The sequence below is a fragment of the Falco rusticolus genome, chromosome 8 (genome assembly GCF_015220075.1).
Source record: "Falco rusticolus isolate bFalRus1 chromosome 8, bFalRus1.pri, whole genome shotgun sequence".
Taxonomy (NCBI): Eukaryota; Metazoa; Chordata; class Aves; order Falconiformes; family Falconidae; genus Falco; species Falco rusticolus.
Window position 1 is genome coordinate 42,936,860 of NC_051194.1, and position 21,280 is coordinate 42,958,139.

The 21,280-nt window shown below is 38.0% G+C and overlaps 1 protein-coding gene across 1 annotated transcript in view; it reads right to left on the reverse strand.

The window, feature by feature from the left end:
• Positions 1–21,280, reverse strand: part of SCN1A (sodium voltage-gated channel alpha subunit 1) — a 103,471-nt gene that overhangs the window by 53,723 nt on the left and 28,468 nt on the right. Inside the window, exons 3-8 of the mRNA XM_037398341.1 lie at positions 16,468–16,786; positions 9,084–9,202; positions 4,135–4,224; positions 3,201–3,329; positions 2,401–2,492; positions 1,210–1,482 (exon numbers count right to left, since the gene is read on the reverse strand). Of these exons, the coding sequence (XP_037254238.1) occupies positions 1,210–1,482; positions 2,401–2,492; positions 3,201–3,329; positions 4,135–4,224; positions 9,084–9,202; positions 16,468–16,734 (970 nt within the window). The 5' untranslated portion in view covers positions 16,735–16,786. The remainder of the gene's footprint in view (positions 1–1,209; positions 1,483–2,400; positions 2,493–3,200; positions 3,330–4,134; positions 4,225–9,083; positions 9,203–16,467; positions 16,787–21,280) is intronic.

The window sequence follows — 21,280 nt, forward strand, 5'->3', positions numbered from 1 at the left end:
AGCAAAACTGGTTGGAAAATTATGCTTTGGGAAATTATCGAAGTGGAAAGATGCACCAAAACAACTTCTGAAGAGGTTTGTCTGAGATTGCTGCTGTTCAAGGTTTTAACTAATCTAGATGATAGAAGAAAGTTCATCAAGTTTGCAAACGATACTGATCTGATAAGAATGGTGGTGAGTTTGAAGAAAGAATTACAATTTAAAAGATCCAGAAGAGTTGGAGAGATGGTCTGAAAAAATAGGATGCTGTTCAGGCTGGAACAATGAACTGTGCAAATAAAAAGTGGAAACTCGATGAGGTAAAAGTCTGTAAAAGACTGGGGAGCAGGCAGACTACAAGCTGAACAGGATTTAATGATGTTACAATCGTAAACAATGGCAAGCCCTAGCCTAGGACATATAAACCAGAAGTGTAAGTTACTAATGCTACCACATAACCCTTCTCTACTTAGTACACCCCATGTGGAGGAGAAATGCCTAGGTGTGGGTACCACACTTTAGGAAGGATGTTTATGGACAAGAAAGGTTCCAAATGAGAAATCACGGTCTAGGAAATAAATTGTAGGAGAAAAAGGTTAATGATCTGGGTTACTTAGCTTACAAAAAGAAGACTGAAAGAGGAGAGAACAGGGCATGGCAACATATGAATAGTCTCTAAATACCTCAGACACAGTGATTAATGACAGGGAATAATTTGATTTTATACCTGTGGTGAAATTGATAAGAACAATGAGCTTAAATTACAGCAGGAAAAACTTGTTACACTTTAAAAAATAATATCTTTCTAATAATGACAGTGAAGCACCAGAATGGATAGATGATAAGAACACTAAGGACTCCATCACTGAATGTCAGAAATCTCTGTCACCTGTCCGAAATGACACAGCAGTCTGTTGCTAATGTTGCTTTGGAATATCGGAACAGAAAATGTTTAAGATTATTTAAGTAATTTTAAGGACTCCTTTGGACCTCTTTCTGTCTCAAGGACGATGTGGGTTTGGCAGAGGCAGCCAAGAAAGAGCTGTATCAAGTAGCAAGACCATGTTTCTTGTTTCCTTTTCTACGCCAGCCTTTGGAGCAGATCTATGGGAGACAGAAAACACTTCTCCTGCTCTGTCTTAACTAATGTATCATGCCTTCCCCTTCTCATTTCTAATAACTGGGTCAGCCAGAAATCACTTCAGTAAGAATTACGCTGACAATACTTACTTTCATCTTCAATGTACCCCTTCCAGTCAAATGGAGCCACTGTTGAATTAACTAATGTACCATTTTCACCTATGGTGCTGTTTAGCTGGGAAGTAATATTTGTTTCCAAAGTAAAATTGTCTGGAGGCCACTGCAGGCATTTATTCCTCAAGTTGCCCATGAACAGCTGCAGCCCTATTAGTGCAAATACACTCAGACAAAACACAGTCAGGATCATTACGTCCGAGAGCTTCTTCACAGACTGAATTAGGGCTCCCACAATAGTCTTCAAGCCTGCAAATGCAAAGGGATTTTTATTCTGACATTCAAAACTTTTTTTAAACATAAAAATGACAGTATCTCCCAGTAAAGTTATAGATTTCATGCAGAAGCCCAAATAAATGATTATAATGTCTGTGAAATAACATTTTTGTGAAGAGCTTTTTCACTTGTGAAAATGAATAAATAGCTGAATTTTATGTTCATTTGAAACCGTGAATGGAATGAGTTGCAGATATATTTCAAAACACTTGTTTTAATGCTAAAACAAGTGACTTTTTTTATTCATGCTGTACATGAATCTCACATAAAAGTCTTCTTTCTTTTGATTTGTCAGTACCTCTTGCCCCAAACCTTTGCAACTATCAGTTTTATAACATACTGGATTTAGAAGACAGTAGTAAAAGCCTGCTCAACAATAAATAGGATTAAAATTTAATGCTATAAAACTGGAGATGGTTTGGAAAACTGTAGAATTTTAAGATAATAAATCCCCCATGCAATGCCCATGCTATTCTTTATTATCTTATTCCTTCATCTTCTTACCGGGTCAACATTTCAAACAGTTCTATTGTCTAGACACAAATATTCACAACAAATACCACATAACATCATGTAGGTAAGATACACGTGGGTAAGAATACTTGAGGGTTACTGATATTCGTTGAAAGTGGAGAAGAAAGCTTGACATCATACGATGCAAACCACACACGCTGTGTACTGCAATGTCTCATGCAAGAATCTGTTAAACTCAAAGGCTGATTTCAAAAAGAAAGAGCTCATGTTAAAAAGCAATGAATCAGAGATTTCAGTGAATTCTAATATCTTCTGATTCCTGCTTTTTTTGTGGAACGAAATAAGACTCATGTTTAAAAAATATGAATTCCGTTTCAGTTAATTAAAGTCAGCCTCAGTGTTTAACCTAGCTCTCACCTGGAATGACTGATATTGTTTTCAAAGCTCGGAGAACTCTGAATGTTCTCAACGCTGAGACATTGCCCAGGTCCACAAACTCTGTCACATATCTGTAATAGGGGAGTTCACACACAAACACAATGACAGGATAAAAAGGAACAGTTGGGAGGTACAAGGGGCCTAACACCTTACACCAACTACTTCTTACCTGGGATTACAGAAATAGTTTTCAAAGCTCTCAATACTCTGAAAGTTCGAAGAGCTGAAACATTGCCTAGGTTTACAAATTCTGTTACATACCTGTAGGATTAAATCACAGTTATTCAGAATTTAGGCAAAGTTTATGCTACTTACTTGGGTCTTTCATCAAGACCGCTTTGGCGTTTTTAGCAAAAAATTAAATAGCAACAGTCAGAGGTTTACCTTTCACTGCAGTTTGCCTTGCATTAATATGCTTTCAGAGCCTTCAGTTAAATTAAATGTCTCTGAAGTGAATCACAGTGATTTAACTTTGAAAGCCTAAAATTTATCTAGACTAGATTGGTAAGCTTGGAGAATGAAGTCAAAGGGATGTTCCTTTTCTGCTCAAAGAAAAAAATGCAGGACATGAAATTAGCCTCTCTAATACTAGCTGCACTAATGGCTTCTGCAGTATTTATAATTACATCAAAATATGCATATTAGAATGTGAAAATTGTTTTAGACAAAAGTAAATCCATACAAGAATTTACGTTTGATGAAATTGATATATATAGATACTAATTTCATGCCCTTTTTGCCCTTCACTTTCAAAGAAAAAGCAAAAAACAGAAACTTACGCAAAGGTAATGACAGTGAAATCAAGCCAGTTCCATGGGTCTCGAAGAAAAGTAAAATCTTCTAAGCAAAAGCCCCTTGCAATGATTTTTATGAGTGATTCAAATGTGTAAATTCCAGTGAATGTATACCTGGAAAATATAGGAAAATTTAATCAAAATAAATAGCAACATTTTACATTGATATTCTGATAGAAACCTGGTGATCAAATCAAAGAGTTTTTCATTTCAAAACTGGAGAAGAGATGCAATAAATAAGCAGTTTTTTCTAAAACGCATTATATTCATCATATAGGCTTGTGTATTTACATGCATTAGTTGTGACATACTGTTGAAGTACAGTGGTCCTGATCTTGTACTTAAAGCAAAATTAATAAACCCATCAAATAAATGACAGATACTAAAAATTTATTGGTGACACTCAGTTTAGAAGTACAGAACACTCAATCCATTACTGTTAATCAAGAAAGTTGTGAGCATAATTTATAGATACTGTCTGAATCACTAACAGCTAAAAGATCTAATATTAACCCTAAAAAGGGAAGAATGCAAGCATGCAGTGAATTCTCACTTTAGGCATACTTTTGCTTATATGCTGTCCTTAACAGATGTGTACAAATAGATACCCGTGGTTCTGCTGTTAATGCAGTGGCATAAAGGAAGGGTAAAACACTGGGTAGATACTAAACCATGAAGATGAGAGAAAACGAGTGCACTCTCAGTAGAATACTATTTGTAAACAACTTTCATTTTTTTCTACCCAATTGTTCTACTAGAAAGAAATTTAAATAATTATTCAACATTTCCACATAGTTTAGAGATGAAATAGTAGTAGTGTCTCGTGATAATTCCTGTCAGCACACATGACTCTACTTACTGGCGTGCTGAGTCCTAGAGGAACGGTCAAAGATATCTTTAAATAACATATGCAACTTACTCTACATTCTTTGTCCAGTCTGGAGGGTTACTCATGGTCATAAATACGCAGTTGGTCAAAATTGTGCACATGATAAGCATGCTGAATAATGTAGATATAGTTAAGGAAAACACAACAGTAATTCATAAGCTATCACATCAGCCATATATCTTAAGTAGAGTAAAATATCACCACTTACACAAGCCTTTTAAACTTCAGTAAACATTGCACATATATTTAACCTGGCAGTTTTCACTTTAGTGCATGAAACTTTAATATTAGTCTTGACTTATTGATGTTCTGATGTTGTTTTGTTGATGTCCTCATGTTTTGTCTTTAGCTGGTACTGAAAGGTGAAGGAGATGGCTCTCACTCCTGGAAGGTAACGTGAGCTGGGTAACAGCCAAAACTGAAATAACTTGCAGAAAAGTACTGTTTTACTTAGGTACTTGGCACGGCTGAATACACATTAGTCTTTCACTTCTACAGTTTTGGTGCAAAACAGCTGGCATATGCAAGGTAAAAAAATGTTGTCCTATGTACCAAAAGTCAGAGCTGTAGAGAAAGCACATACCACCCCAGCACCCGGCAGAGCCAGGCTGTCAAAAACACAGAACAAACCAGAGAAAACCATTTTCAATTGCTGAAGTGACTGTATTCTATGTTTCACTATCTCTAGTTTAAAAGTACATGCTTCAGTTAGTGAAACAAAAATCCATAGAGAGCTCATGGATTAAGGTGAATAATTTTTTAATATTATTTTGCGGCTCTCAAAACACGGTAGCAGCGTAAGAAGCATCTCTTATTCTACCAATGCTATAATTTGGAAATGGTTCAATAGTCCCTTGTGGTCAATTGCTTGAAAAGAATGGAAAACTGCTGAAGATCAGAATGAAAGTTAATATTTATTTAGCATTCCAGCAAGGAACAATTAAGTATTCTGAGACTATGAAACCCAGACTAACAGCTCAAAGGGGCTTGCAGTAGGGAGATGGGACAGTCCACTGGGGCTTCACTACACCCAACTCAGTGTTCTTGTTTTACAAGATCACTGGCTCTACAAACAGTGCGGTCCTTCTGTTTTCATGGCAATAAACTGAATTATTCAAACGTTTTGAAACACTGACATAACAAAACTAGACCCCAACCTGACTCAAAATGGCCACGTGATGGCAGCAAAACCCAAGGCCCGGTACACCTTTATGCCAAGGGTTAACTCAACTCGTAATTTTTCCTCTAGTCATCTCTCAAAATAAGTTCCTTACAAATAGGTGCATAAACATGACTAGCAAAGAAGCTACCTTAAACTGAAGAAAACCGTTTGCAGATAAACTTGAATATAAGAGCCCTGAATTTTTAATTTATTTATTTCTAATTAAGTAGAGAGCGTTTTGTTGTTTGGTGTATATTTTTCTGCTATGGACAACCCCACTCTCTCCAAAAAAACCCCTTCACTCTAGGTGAAGGAGGAATAAGAGAAGTAACATCTCATCCCAAACGTTGCAGAAAACTGGTGCAAACTTTAAGGTCATCACTTGCAGCTGCTGAACAATTCCAGCTTGAATGCATATTTTCAAGCAAACATTCAAATCACAGGGGAGGATTAAGCTACCTGATTTCTTTCAACAGGTGAGTGGCCTTTGTCTAAATGCCTGACGAGCAGTGAATATTGTGTTATCTTTCATAAAATGACTTAAATCATTTTAAAGATAGCGTTGTCACAAGCTCTGTACAGTAAAAATTGTTGTCCAGTGGCTTAGGATAAATTATTAGAATGCCTTACAATGCTTGTCCTCAAAGTCCACAGACGACTCTAAAGACTCTGACTTGATATAACTGGGAAATTCCTTTAAATAAAAAGAATCCATTTTGGTAGTTGAAAAACTTGGAGGTGCCTGGGTGCAGCTTCAGTAGTTCCATAAAACAGTTAAAGAAGTGGAATGTCCTCTTAGGTGAGCTGAGGTTTTATCCCTGTGCAGTGCATTTTGTGTTTGCAGTTTGGTATTATTGACGACAAAGGCCACAGGTAGATCCCTGCACATTGCTCACTCTGTACGTAACTCACCACATCCGTGAGCTGCATGGCCCAAGTGAGCAGATGCTCAAGAAGGGCTAGCATTCCTTGAAATATAAACCCCGGCCATGCTTTCCCTTATGGGAATCTCAAACATAACTGACACATTTAGCCTCCGTGCCTCTCTTCCCTCTTCTCCCACATTTGAGTGTTTGATTTACAGCCTCAACGTTCTCTTAATTTCCTGTTTTATGTCCCATAATAATTTAGCTATACACATAGGTTAACACTTCTGATACATGGTGACTTCATGGAAATGTCCTGTCTTTTTCATGCTCTCCCCATATAGGCAAGCAGGAGGGTTAGAGGCACTATACAGCCTCCAGCTAATCACTTAATGGAGCAGATGAAGTCTTGCAATGCAAATGGACTTGGTGGAAGACGAAGATGGGGAAAAAACAAACGTTGCCAACCGGTTTCACAGATACCTGCTGGCAGTCATGCCACACTGAGTAAAACTGTCATTTCAGCTTCCAAAGGCTAGCACAGGGGTAACTGAGCAGGTGCCATATTTCCTCTAGAGCATCTTCCTGTTCCTTTCTAACACTCCTTTCACTCTGCAGCTCCAGCCACTGTCACCTCCCTGTTTTTGTTTGCTCAGCCCTCACCTACACTTACTTTTTAATCCTTTCCTATCTGCCAGATCTAGCCAGCTCCCACCGCTCTTGTGTTGCCCCCTCAGTTCCAAGTTAGCTTAACTGGAGTCAGGCAGGCAAAGGTGTGTGTGTGTTGGGGGGGGGGAAAGGCAGAATACCAGGAGGTGAGTCAGCAGAGCATGAGAGGAAAAGTCCTGCTGTTCTCAGTCCGTTCCTGTGTCTGGTATTACAATACGTACCAGCAGTGAGGAAGAATAATTACAGGGAAAGTCTCTGAGCGCTGGGAAGATACACGCTCTGCTTCTTTATAAGGGGGAGCAACATTTGACCTGGTGTCTGGGCACATGTGATCAGAGTGCCCTACATGGAGGTTCAGAGAATTTGGAGGAGGTACAGCTGAAGGTTTTCCAACCAATGTGCCAATTTCATCGTGCTCAACACACCTTTCACACTGAAAGTGAAAGGCACATTTCTGTTACAAAGGCCAAAATTCCAAACATCCACCCTAAAACATGGGGACAGTAAAGCTTATCGACAAAAGTGAGAAGATTATTAAAAATAATAAGTGGCATCATCACCTAATCTTTTACTTATAGGTGGCTAACCTTGTATAAGCAGCTGAAAACTAAACTGCATTATGCAGCATACTATGTGGCTTTTAGTTAAACACATTCAATATATGCAGTGTTTGTACTATAATGAATTAAAAAAAAACCCAACAAACCAACACCACTAAAAAACCTATGCATCTGTTCTTGCATTTAAAATAAAAAAAGTTCTAAATGCTACATCTTTATCAGATAAAAATAGCCCATCCCATAGCTGGCTGGTTGGAAAAGAAATCAGTCCATATAGTGAAAGGAAACCTTGTATAATAGAGCTAAATTACATAGTCACACAATCAGTTAATAGATAGAAAGAAAAATACTGGAACTGCATATTTTTTATTAGAATTGCTTTTGTTCTGACTGCCATCAAGACCAGCTGGATACTCTTTGAACACAATTATGAGGAACATAAAACCAAAACCAAACTCAGTAATCAGTACGCCAGTAAAAACCATTACCCAAGTTAGCACAGATGCATGATTGGAAGGTATTGTAAATCAGTCTGTAACTTGAAGGGACTCGCATTCATTAGAAGCTTCAATCTGACAGTATTTGGCTGCGTTTTCTCACCATCACCATCACTGTGTCTCTGTCAGGTCCCTTAGTTACTGTCCCCAAACGCTCCCTGACTCCTCTCCAAACACCTTGCCCTCCTACTCTTACTGCTTTAACTTCCAGGATGCTCAAAGGAAAAGGTCTTCTGAGTCAGCAGCAATCAGCCTTGGTTCTTCCTTTTCCCAGAGACCTAGAAGATCCTGCCAGCAGTCTCTAGGTAACAAGGCTTCTGCCTCTAACTGCTCAATATTAATTATGGTCACAGTGAAGTTTTCATTTAGTGACTACTTTTCCCAGTCCTAGGGTTTTGCAAGAAAAGTGCACCAAAACCTCACCTTCTAGAAATTCCCATCAGTCTGTTACAAACATCAGGCACCGACCCTGCATGCCAGTCTAAAACTTTACTTTGTGCACTGTCACATCCAGTTATGGTCCCCCAGCCTGCCCACCATCTGCACATACATGTGCTTTGCAAACCGCCTGCAGGAGTGCTGCCTATGCTTTCTGGCAATGTATCTAATTTGGCAGAGGCTCATTATGGTGCAGCTGGGCAGGTTTGGGAATGTGAGATTCAGCCTGCGTGAAGCAGGCTTCCAGGCACGCTGCTGCAACAGATTATAAAGCTGGTCTTGAGGATTGCCTCAGAAGGACCCATAAAAGTCACATAAACATAGCCCTGAGCTAGCTGTTCCTGAGTAGCTACTCATCCACCTAATTGCTTGCAAAACTCAGAGCTCTTCTGGAATTTCTGAGTGCAAACTGTATTTTTATTTTTTAAATATACGATTATTTTGTGAATAGGCTTCATAGTACAAAAAAGAACCCGAGATGCAAAAGATTTCAATGTTAAAAATAAATCTGAAGAAACTTCTCTGAAAAATTGATCAAGATGGATTTTTAATCCATCTGCAGATTTGTACAGCAGAAGTATTGAAATTCAACAGAATAGCTAAAGTGCATCTATATGATATAAAAATATTTTCTAGTATTTATAAAACCTTACCATAAGTGTTCCACTGGAAAATAAAAATAAAATTATCAGCCTACGAAAACCTGTATTTACAATTAAATAGAAAGAGTTATGAGTTTTCTTAATTGCCCTGTGTAGCACTTTGAACAACCATTGAAAAAGGATATGAATGTACCAAAATTTTAATAGCTATTTTTCTAAGAGGATTGAAGGGAGTTAAAACATACAGGGCAGAGGTGGCACTGAATCGGAAGATTGCCTTCCCTTTATTCAATACTATAAAGGTCTGAAAAAGAGAAAGAAAAGACATTTGATAAGTGTCTATTCACTGTAGAAGTTAATTTTAAAACTGTTCCTAGTGACCGATCACCGAAACTATAACTTTTTGAATAGTTAATACACAAAAAACATGATTCATTTTTTAAATAAAACTTCTTTCCAGTACTTACCTGATGTACCTGACATGAAAATATAATTTTAAATATAGAATATTCAATTCATTAATGTTTTTATACTACTTCTTCCATAAAGAGCCTCAGAGTAGTAATAAGACACATTTACATGATATGTTTCTTGTAAAAAAAGGTGCAGAAATTATTAACTGAAATTACAATTTTATTTGTTTTCCCATAGAAAACTCTCTATTCCTGTTTGAAATACCATAAGCAGGGAAACCTTACCTGTGGATGTTAATGATATGTTAATAAGTGAAATACTTATAGACACTGATTTCATAGACTACCCATTTGTTCATACTTTTTATTCTAGTCTGTTTCTTGGTCGTTGTGCTATGGAGAGAGGGAAATAGCAGTAAGACATATAATCACGATTAGGTAGACCTCTGAGGACTGTGGGCATCTGAATACACCTTACCGGAGGTGAGCAAGAGATACATCCCAGGTGACCTCCTGTGCTTTGCTGGTGTGCAACTTTTCCAGAACATGCATAGTTGTTAAAATTTAAATTTAACAGCTAAAGAGCCCATCAAATTTAGAGAAACTTTCAGGCGTGGAAGCCTTACTTCAGAGAATTGTAGAAGATGCTGTAGGTGGAAAGCTTGTCTATTTTTCTCAAATAAATCTGTGCACCAAATATAAATGGTATGAGAGCAAACCCTACAAACATTGCTTTGCTTCCACCGTAGGCCATCAGGGCTGCAACAGCACTAACACTGCAGCACGGGAAATGTGGGCTGTCAGGCTTCTTCATGGCACTAAGGTGCCCTTCACCTGCAAGATCAATCTGACAAGAATGAAAAACACCGCAGAAGGAAGGCTCAGTAACTCAGAAGAAAGCTGCCGTGGAAGGGATGATGCAAGGATTATAGTCTAAATTCAAACTGAATTAAAGGTATTGAAGAATCTGGCCAAGAGAAATGTAAAAAAAACCCTTGCTTTTTTTGTTTTGTCAGAGTTGTGTATTTCTTAAATAAGCTATGGTAAAGCCTCTTCATTTTTTGTTATATTGCTGACAAAGTCAGCTGTAAACTCAAATGGCAGTGGAAGGGTGGGAAAGGGTATATTGGCCTCTTCTGGTGTCTGTGAGTGAGATCGAGCTTCAAGACTGTGAGCAAGCGGACTACAAGACTGTATCTGGGAAAGCTGGCAGACAGAGAAAATATGCCAAGGAAGTTCAGGAAGGACAATTCTTCAGTCTGCTTAGATTTGGGAAGCTTTGTATGTATGGACCATGAAGTACAGATACAAACCTCTAGGAGCACCCAGCAGGTGAAGAGAGAGGTGGAGGTGAGGGTTTCCACCAGTCTGTGACAGATACTAAGTACTGAAGGCAGAGGAGGAGCAGGGATTAAGCCCTGAGGAAAAGCTGTCCCAGTCCCAACTCACTTGCTGGCTTCTTTCTTTCTCTCCACCACAGCCCTACATGGCACAGCTTCCTGTACAGACCAAACCCCCTAAGAGTAAGGGACATTAATAGTAAGACTTTATATTTCTTGAGTACAAACTCAAGATGTGTAGGAATGCATAAGAAATGTATTTGATTTCCCACTTCTGCACAGAAATGGAGAAGCTGCGTGTGAAACAGAGGAGAGTGGGATAAAGCCTGAGCTGGTGTTTCCAAATTACACTTCCAGTTATGGATTACAGATAATAACAACCTTTGAAGTGTAACTGCAGATGACCTGTCCTTAAATTAACCTTTCATTTTAAATACTGAAACAACCAAGCAGACGAACGATTTTTTGGCACAGTCTCCGAAAGCCTCTCACCCCAAGGGGGAAGGTGAGTTTCCCCTGCCAGGTCTGTCCCCAGCCCCCAGGACTCACAGCTCAGAAGCCTCCAGCCCACACTCCAGCTTTTGTAGCTATGAGGTAGTTGATAAAATACATTATAAATCACACTCCCTACCAAATTTATATCTAAGACTACACCACCTACGTTTAGTCAACCTACATTTTTTTTTAAAAAAATCTTTGAACACAAGCATATTAAACATACATCTCCTTTCTAACGTGGCTTATGGAAAATAACAGCATGCTGGCACAGCTCCAGTTTCAGTTGGAAGCTGCTGCTATTTTAGCTGTTCTACTTTCTGCTGCCCTGCATAAGCAGAACCAACAAGACATAAATTCCCCACCTCAGTTTTAATTTTTCACTCAAAGCATCTTTTTGACTGGAGCCTTCAGAATGACATTGTTGGTCCTCTGACTTCTAGCCTTAAACATGATCTAAAATTGTATCTTATCTCTGAAGAAGAATTTTCATTAAAAAAAAGGACAGAAAACAGCTGCTACCCAACCCCTGTGTAAGCTTTTCTCACTGGGTAGCCTGCTATAACCCACTCCAGTCTCAACCCAGATGCAAGCCAATGTGTAGGCAGTGTGGACGAACATGAGGTATTGTACCCAAAGCTGTCAGGACAAAGTAGACATACACTGAGAAAAGCTAAATAAATTCTAAACAAATTGTAAGATTAATTTTCATATACGAAGGATTATGTATACTTTTCAGGGCTTAGGTTTTATAAAGAGCTTTAATCATTTTATAAAGGCAGGAAACTCGCTCACACTCAAAGTATTCAAGTGCGAATACAAGTTCAAAGAAACCCATCAAGAGAAGTCCCTGATTTGCCACTTTTGCATCTTTAACCTGGATCCCAGTTCTGTAACTTCTGCCATCTTTGATGTAAACCCAGAAACTGCATTCTTAGCAGGGCAAAGAAGGAGGAGGAGTATTTTGAGAAGATGCAGCCAAGAGGGAAGAAGACTCCACCTTGAACAAAGATATGGTCTCTGAGAACCTCTTGGGACAGAGTTCTCAAAACCTTATTTCTCCTCTCCTTCCTCCCAGTCAGTTTTAAACATAGTTTCTGGAAGGCTACATTTGGCCGTCTGACTGCTACTGCATTGCATTTCAACTTCCTACAGTTAAATAAACACCATCTGAAACCTCATAGGACCTTCTGAAAGGCAAGAGGTGGCATACTGTTGAGCTAGGTCCTTAGATTCTCAGGAAAAGCACCAGGGCAGCTAGAACAAGACTCATGGCATATTGGAATTTGGCATTTCTTGTTCTTGTGGTTATCTTCTGAAACCATGTCTTCTAGCAAGACCTTAATTTTTTGCTTTGCTAGAACTTTTTACTTTATTCATTCACTTATAGTTATCAAAAATATCTAAAATCATTAGTGCGTTCACCTTTTCTGATGTAATAAAGTTACATAAAGAAATTCTACAGAATCTTTTTGTTTCTACAACTCAAGACAAGTCTGGGAATTCCAGGAGCTAGTGGTTTGATCAAATTAGGCACTGATATTACAAAGTGCCAGGAGAAAAGGAGGCACCTTTTCTGACAGACATCATTCAACATCCTTCTGGCAAGAGGCAGGGGCATGGAGTGGCAATCAATGATGCTATACCTATATTATAGCAGGAGGAAAGCAAAGTAAGACCCATTGACTTCCACCTGTTCTTTCCCTCTTCTTTATTGTAGCAGCCTGGGTTTAAGAGAAAATAGCCAGCCCTTAAAGCATGAAACCAAATGGACCAGATGTTGGTGCATTCCTATAGATCAGGATCTTAGGATCTTCCAGCTGATCCTTTCTCTATAGATAGTGGTGAGAGCTTCCTTGATCCTTCGTGGTGGTAGCTTGAGCATGAATTAGCAGTCATTATTATGAGAACACACTGATTTGCACTTACACAGAAGCTGAATGCTAAAAATGAGTAAGGTCCAAGCTCATCTTTACTCAGTTTTGGATTAAAAAAAAAGAGCATTACAACCAGTTATGATGCTAAACTTCACAGTTCTAAAGATTAGCATTATTGACCACCAGTCAGCAGCATTTCAGGATAATATAATTGTTAAGAATCTAAAAACAGGTATTGTATTTTATTATAACAAAATAATTATGTTCCAAGGGTACAGTTGCTGCCATTCAGGCTATCCATGATACAGTGTAAACCAATAATACTATCAGTGTAAAAAAATATTTACTAAATATAGTAAACTTGCTATAATGGGCTGTTCTGTTGTCAAACACTGTCAATTTTTTCCTTTTCCTTTAAACTTCAGATTAACATTGGACATTATTACGTCTTCTTTGGTTGTAGGTCTTGCATAGAAGCACAGTTAAAAAGCCCTAAAACTAGCACATATATCTGGTTTTGGTTTTGTAGCAGATTTTCCCATTTTTAACTTTTCATCTCTGGGCTAACCTTATCCACAAATTAAGGCTCTCATACCAGCTCAATACATTTATTTATTCCTGTCTTATTCTGCAATAAACCGTATCAAATCATGGCATGCAAAAATCTATTGCTTAGAAAAATAGTCCCAAAGATGAAATAAAGAACACTCTAGATGACACTTCAACATGCAGCACATGCAAAAATACAGTGAACTTGCTCAGTCTGGCAGCAAAAATAGGAAAAAACCCTCAACAAATAGTATGCCATACTTGCGTATGAGGCTAATGATGGATGATTTCACTCATGACCCAAATTTGGAGTAAGAAAGTTATTCCTGTAATTCTTGTACAGATTTTTTTGAATAAAAACTGTGACCAGGTTCATTGGTATTATTTGACCAGTGCTGTAGATGCCCATTTCTGTTCCCTATTTGAAAGTTTGGAAGCCAAACTGATAGTTCATGTCGATGAATCAAGTGTACTTTATGAAGAAATCTTCACAGATCTCTGAAGCAACAATGGCGTCTGCTAACCTGTACACTTGTCCTAACCCTTCCTTGCAAAATAAGAATTTTCTTTCATTCCAGTGTTTTTCACTAGATCTATATCATTTCAGTTAGATGCTTCCTCAGGCAGAAATATAAAAACTAACCATCATGCAGCAATTGTCAGAGTGTTACATTGGGAAAGGGTGAGCTGGCTGACTCCTTGGCTTTACAAGGTGGAATTCAGAGGGGGATATTGAGAAAGTTGAAATGTTAAATGGTACAGAGGTAAATGCATTGAGCATTAAGAGTCCTTCACATCTTCCTAGAGATGTTTCCTTCTTCTTCAGGCTTTTTTCAAACTATTTCTCCTTCTGAGACTTGCAAGACCATCAACTGCTACCAATATTGTCAAAAGACAAGTGAAACAAGATAAAAGTATTTCCAGAATTTGCATACAGCTAGATAAGAAAATCTAGGAATTAGATATTTTAAAGTCAAATTACTGATGTAAAATTGAAATAGGTGTTGCATTTCTGTTAGGAAAGTCTATTTCCCTTCTCCTGAAGGAAGAAAAAACAGAGAAAATTGTAGAGCATGAGAAATTTTTGTCTTGTCTTTGACTGACAAGGGTGTTTCTATTTCTGTCCTGTAGAAGACTAAAGCACGTGCATAGAAGGGATGTGTGGACTTCAGCAGAAAGAAGAGAATCCCAGCGGGTATGTGATTTGCCCATAAAAGTTATTTAGCGTACAAATAAAGGATTCTTCCTTTGAAATGGTACAGAAACTTTGCTGAATATGTTCAGCTGGTTTCACTCTGTTTCTTGCCTCTGTCATCAGACCTGGCTGATGTAGAAAGTTTGCAGCTCCATCCATGAAGGGACTGAAAGGGTCTCCCATTTCTTAGGGCTCTGGAAGTGTACCTGTAGGTTATACCTGTCATGTACCTGTTCTCACAGTAAGAGAGCCAAGACCAACTGATACAGCTGTAAAGGTCCAGGATGAGCTGTGGGCCAGCAGGGATATAATTGTATGTGATGTTGTATCATAAACAGACACAATTAGTACAGTACTCTACAAGGCCTGCTTTTACAGAAACGCATCTTTTATCTTTGTAAAAGTAGAACTGTGATTTAAAGATAAATCTTCATACACTGTGAATGGCAGATAAAGGCTCTTTCAGAGGCATCAAATAATAAAGATAAAAATATTGTTCTTTCACATAGTATCTTCTTTCTTGTCAAAATAGGGCTCATAAATCACATAAAACTCTGCAAGCTAAGACACTTAGAACAGAGCACTTTGTGAAAATCAAAATAACTCCTGTATTGATATTGATAGCTTTCATAATCACAGTATCTAATAATTAAGTACCACCCCAGCTATCACTATAAATAGTGAACCTTTGCTGCTGCATATGGGCTGCTTGACAGAATCATCCTGAAAGGATTCCAGGGTTTTTCAAGGCCAGTTCCACCAGAAACTTCTAAATCAGTTTTACACTCTCTTTATGATATTTTCTACTTTTTGTTTCTCTATTGATTCTATACATTTCCTAAGAATCTGCTGTCAAAGCAGATTTCTGGGAACAGAATGTACCATGTATTGGTTCATGCTGTCTGTTTTAAACCTGAAGAACCTTAGAGAAAGTGCAACGTGTTGGTGTATCACTTTCAATATATATATTCACTTTTTTAAAGTTTGAAATGTCATCTATTATGTATACATATTTGTATATACATTGCTTATAATGAAAGACAACATACTATGTTTCAGCTTTGATATTAATTCAATGATATCAAAGGAATAAATTTTGATGTAAACTAAAAGAAAAGGATGAAAGGTTAGTAACCATTAAGGATGATGGATTCTATCCTGTACCATAGAGGACAGTGGGCACTTTGTGAATGACTGAGACAGCAGTGAGTTGAATAGAAGCCTGGATTTTGACACTGCTTATTTACCCTTTGCTACATCCATTGTACAACCACATTATACAATCAGTCATAATGTCACATTTATTAATTTAATTCTAAAAATAATATTATTGCAAAATTCCTCCTTATGTAAAGCAGGAAGACCAGTGTGCAAAAGGGTACGCAAGGGAAAATGTGTTCTTAAAACATATATTAGCTAAATCAACTTTTTATAACTAGAAGATAGTAAATATGTATCTACTAACTTTCTGGAAGGCAGCATGTACATGTATCACTGGCATCAAACATTTTCTGCTCTTGTACACCCAGTCCTTTTGGCAATGCTCAGTTGTTTCCACACTATTAGAATGACAGTTTCCTACATGGTTGCAAATTAACAGGCTGAAGTAACAAGCTATATGACACACTCCATGAAAATTAAATGAACATGATAAAGCACTCCAAACACTGGCATATGGACAACATTGATATTAGACTCACTTTTTTATTGATGTAATATGGGTCCATGTCTTCCAAGGGCTCAGACACCATTCCTGGAGGTATGTCACCATATATAAATGGAAGTGTTTTTCCTGCCTCCAAGTCACTGTTTGGCTTTGGCCCATTTTCATCATCATTGTCTTTACGATCTTGTTTAGAATTCTTAGCTTTTTCTGCAGCAATGCGTTGTTCAATAGCTGCGAGAGACTCTCTAGTGAAGTATTGGAAGCTGTCTGGTCCTGGTGGTACAAGCACTGACTGCTCCATCTTTTCATCCTGCACATTTTAATTACCATTTATTCTTCTGCATAGGAAAATACTAAAAGAAAGCAGAAAATAAAATTTAAACATGTTAAAATCACCAAGACAGATATAGCATTTATTTTTAAATGCTTTTGGGTTTGCTGTGTTGGAATGTTCAAATACACAACATTGAAAATTATGTAAAGATAGATAAAATAAGCAGTTTAGTTGGTGATTCGACCTTTGTAAGAGGCACTTGTGCGGTTCTTATGCTAGTTATATTAACTGCAATAATTTCTCAACTCTAGGTCTTTTACGCCAAAAAATCAAAAGCATGATACTTAAGAACAATCAGATACATTCTTTCTTCATAACTCTAATTATCTTAAAATCATCTCACACTCTTCTGGAATCAATGAGGATTATATTGGTAACTATAAATAGCGTAGTTCATCAGAGCTAATTTGCAGAAATTTCCACTGAGTTCAGCAAAAGTATCAGAAAACAAGTAGTGTAGAATGAGAATTTCTATTAAACAAATAAAAATCAACTCTGTGTATTATGAGGCAGTAAAGTAGTTGTTCCAAGTAAGTTTTTGTACGGGTAGTTATTCTAGATAATAGAGAAAAAAATGCCTATCTTTATTTCAAGTTAACTGTTACTATGTATCTGGTTCTTTACTCAATACCTGGTAACTGGATAATTCTGGAAGTATTCTTCCAGAGTATATTATGTGCTTGTTTATGTATTGCAATGGAGAAAATAAACCCAATGGGGGAAAAAAGTCCTGTTAAAACTGCGTATCTGGCATCTTTCACACTGCTGCATAATTTTCTGATGACATCAGACATAGAGATGAAATGCATATTTGGGCACACAATAGCACATATATCCCTCATGCCTGAATGCAACCTGAATGCAAAGAGATATTTGCAGTCTCCACCCACTGCTGGGGTCCTTGCAAAATGATCAGTCAACCTTCCAGGAAGCTTAAGGGTCCATGCAGGTCATACTTAATGAAAAAAGCTAGAGATATGGAAAGACAAAGAAGTAAGAATACAAGAGATGGTTGGGGGAAAAACATATTAAAACAAATCAAAAAGTATGAACAAAACCAGGATTTATGGAAAGAAGCTGAAAAAGATGAGGAAAATAGAACAAAAAATGGAAACAAGGGGAGACTGTAAATGAATGTAGAAAGAATTAAGGGAGAAAGCAAAGAATATGAAAAGGAAAAAATAGGAAGACTGGAAGATTAGCAGTATAAAAATGCAGAGATAAAACAAAGAAAAGTAGGTGGAAGAACAGAATACTCTGAAAGTAGCAGGAAGGGAAGCAAATACAGATAGGGTTAAACTTTCTACTAAGGAAAAGTCAATAAGGAGAAGAAGAAATTAGATGAGAAATAAAAGGGAGAAGAAAGAAAAACATAGCTGGGAAATTAAAAATAAAGTCACTAAAATATATTAAGTAATAAACCACCAACCCCCTGTATCATTAATGCCAGGGTGAGCAGAAACACCTTAATCACAGTTACTTATTGAGTAGTGGAATATAGTAGATAAAATAAGAAAGAGGCGGCTAAGTGGTTATGGGCTCTATAAGCCAATTTTTCTTGATTTCTTGGAAAAACTAAAAAACCATATTTCACTCAGATATACAGAATCATCATCCAGAATCAGAGGAATTACTTCTAAAGAATCAAGGTGGCAGATTTGTCACAGTAAAAAAATTAAAGGAAGCTAACCACCTACCAATACACACAATGTTCACCCATGCAGAACGCAGACTCATGCCAAAACCAGTTCTCTAATGTTTTCCCTTCTTTCTAATCCTAAAAGTAAACAGAATTACCCTGTTCTTTCTCCATTAGGTGGAAAAAGGATATAAGAAAGTGTACTTCAACCAACAAGGATTTAAAATCTTGTCTTCCTCCACACAGAGGGCATCCCCCAGCGAGCCCCCAGCTCCCCACGTTGTGGTTCTGTTTGCTCCCGGGAATTGAATTGTCCGTCTCTTAACTACTGAACAGTTATGATCTCACTTTGTACACTTGGGCTTTATTTCTTGATGTTCAATCACACCTTGCGGATGTTGAGAAAGAAGGGGAAAAAATCTACCAACCACACTGCTGACCTTGCTGATCCCCAAACTGATCCCTGCAAGTGGCACCATGATTTGGGAAACTATCTCACTGAGCCACTATTCAAATATCCTGGGAGCCACAGCTGTAGGTGACACTACTTGCTCCGTGGGCTTCAGTGAGATACAGAGACCCAGGAGAGGCAGCCTGGCTCTCTGCTCTGCTCAGCTGATTTGGCAAAGGAAGGGACAAGGCCTTCCTCTCCCAGCGCAGGCACAATCCCCACGGACACCGGCAAGTGCGGCTGCACAGCCGTGTCTGCTTTTCCCTCTCCTCCTGGTGAGACCCAGGAAGCTGGCTTTCCCCTTTGCCATTTTTCCTTTGAAAATTCCCTTCGTTGTCCAAAACTCTGCTGCACCCAGCACTGGGTGTCCCCCGCCGTGGTGGCCATCGAGGGCACAGCAGGTCACACAAGCCGTGGTGCAGTGGGAGAGGTGCTGGGCAACAGCAAGGGCCACCTCATGTTCTGGGGAGACAGGGAATGGACAGCCAGGGAGCGGTCAGCACAGACGAGTCCTGAAACGCGATGGTGCTCAGTCAGGATCACCTTTTTGTTCCTCTGAGTGTCTCCAGCTGGTGCTGGAACAAGGAGGAAAGCCTGCGGGATTTGCCTGCAGGTGCACAGAGGCGAGCTGCTTCATAGCCATTAGCTACCTTGCAAAAACATTGGATTCAGCTACTGTGTTTGCATACTGAGGTGAAAACCAGCAAATGCTGTGGGCTTTTCTAACAAACCCTGTATTTTTTCTGTAGAAAGGAACTTTACATAATTTCTCTATAATTAATGCTAGAACGATCTCAGGTCTGTGAAATGTACTTGGCGCTAGCCAGATATACACCTCTAGATGTATCTAAATCCAAGTAGGCTGTACTTACAACGGTTCAGGAGGCTTGATGAAGATTAAATACTTTCTATCCTCTATTTAGCAGATTAGAGGATGACATTCCAGATACATTTTCCTTTTCTTCATGCATTTCAATGATTATAAATCTTCAGAATTGCAAATACAAGCCTTCTATAAATTTAAAAGTAAATATTAAATACCTGCAGAATTCACTACAGTCTTAATCCCAAATCACTTTCGCCTCTCATATTACAGTGGTTAACTGATAGATTTGTATTGCTTTTATTATAGTTGTTTAATCTATTCTCACTTATCTGTGTAGGGTATGGATAACAATTGATACCAGGCCAGTTAACCAATTGATATCCTTCTGTTTTTATCAAGTGATTTATTAAATATTAATTGAATAACTACAGATTGCTTACACGATCCTTTTCTTTTAGCACAGCACTGGTAATTCAACAGAGGAAAGAATTTAAGAAAACACAAAATATGGATTTCTTGCTAAACTTTTCCTACTCTCCTTCTGGAGTGAATGAGATTTTTTTTTTCCTCTTCATCTCCAGTTGTGCTTGTGTGACTGTCTTATAAGCAGTGTATCAGTACATAAAACACTACAAATTATTGAAAATAAGGTACTCAGAACATTTGAGAATAGAATCGTTGTGCTTCTTCTGAAATTGCTGAGGCAAAATACATTCATATATACTTTGCAGTATACATTGTTGTAAGCCAGATAATTCTAGAGTACACTCAATATACTCTGTGTGGATGGACCACCTGTAAACCACTTGCAGAATAAGTTACTCAGCTGCATCTGTGTAATTGCACAATGCACAGTTGTTCTGCCCACACATATTGAGTCTGAAGCATCCAGAACCACACTGGACTAGCTATGTGCACACTAACCATCTGGGCAATATACAGGCAATTGGTTCAGCATTTCCCTGATGGATGTGATCTACTGTACATCTTGAGCAGCTGTAAATCTACACATGGCAAATAATTCAAGCTGTCAAATATGCACAGTTTCTGCAAATTTCTAGTCTTCAGATTTCACCTAAATAAATTTTCTAGGCAAAATAAGGAGGAATTTTGACAAATAGATGGAGAGATGGTGCCTTGCCTAACAATGATTCCATATCATTGCATACTAGCTTTTGAAGAAGTCAATTAAATGATACACAAGTCTGAAAAAGAGACAGGTTTAAACAATAAGATTATTTCCTAACCCGACAAGGATCTGGTTTACCATTAGCTTTCATGTTCTGGATGCCTTTGTAACAAATGGTGATAAGAGTTTTTGGAGAGTTTGGTTAGGAGTACCTTAGTATACATGTAGAACTACAGTTCTACAAAACTCTAAACTTTAGAAAGCTAATTTCTTTATATTATCCATATGCTTAAATCTAAAACTGTAACCTGCTTTGATGTTTGTTTTTCTGTGACAACACCTATGAAGTAAGATTTAGCTTTTGTTTGCCACAGAATATACTGAATATTGAGATGCTGAAGTTCCATTGAACCCTATGTGCTAGGAATTTCCTATTAACAGACGAGTTCCATCGATGCTCGTGGTACA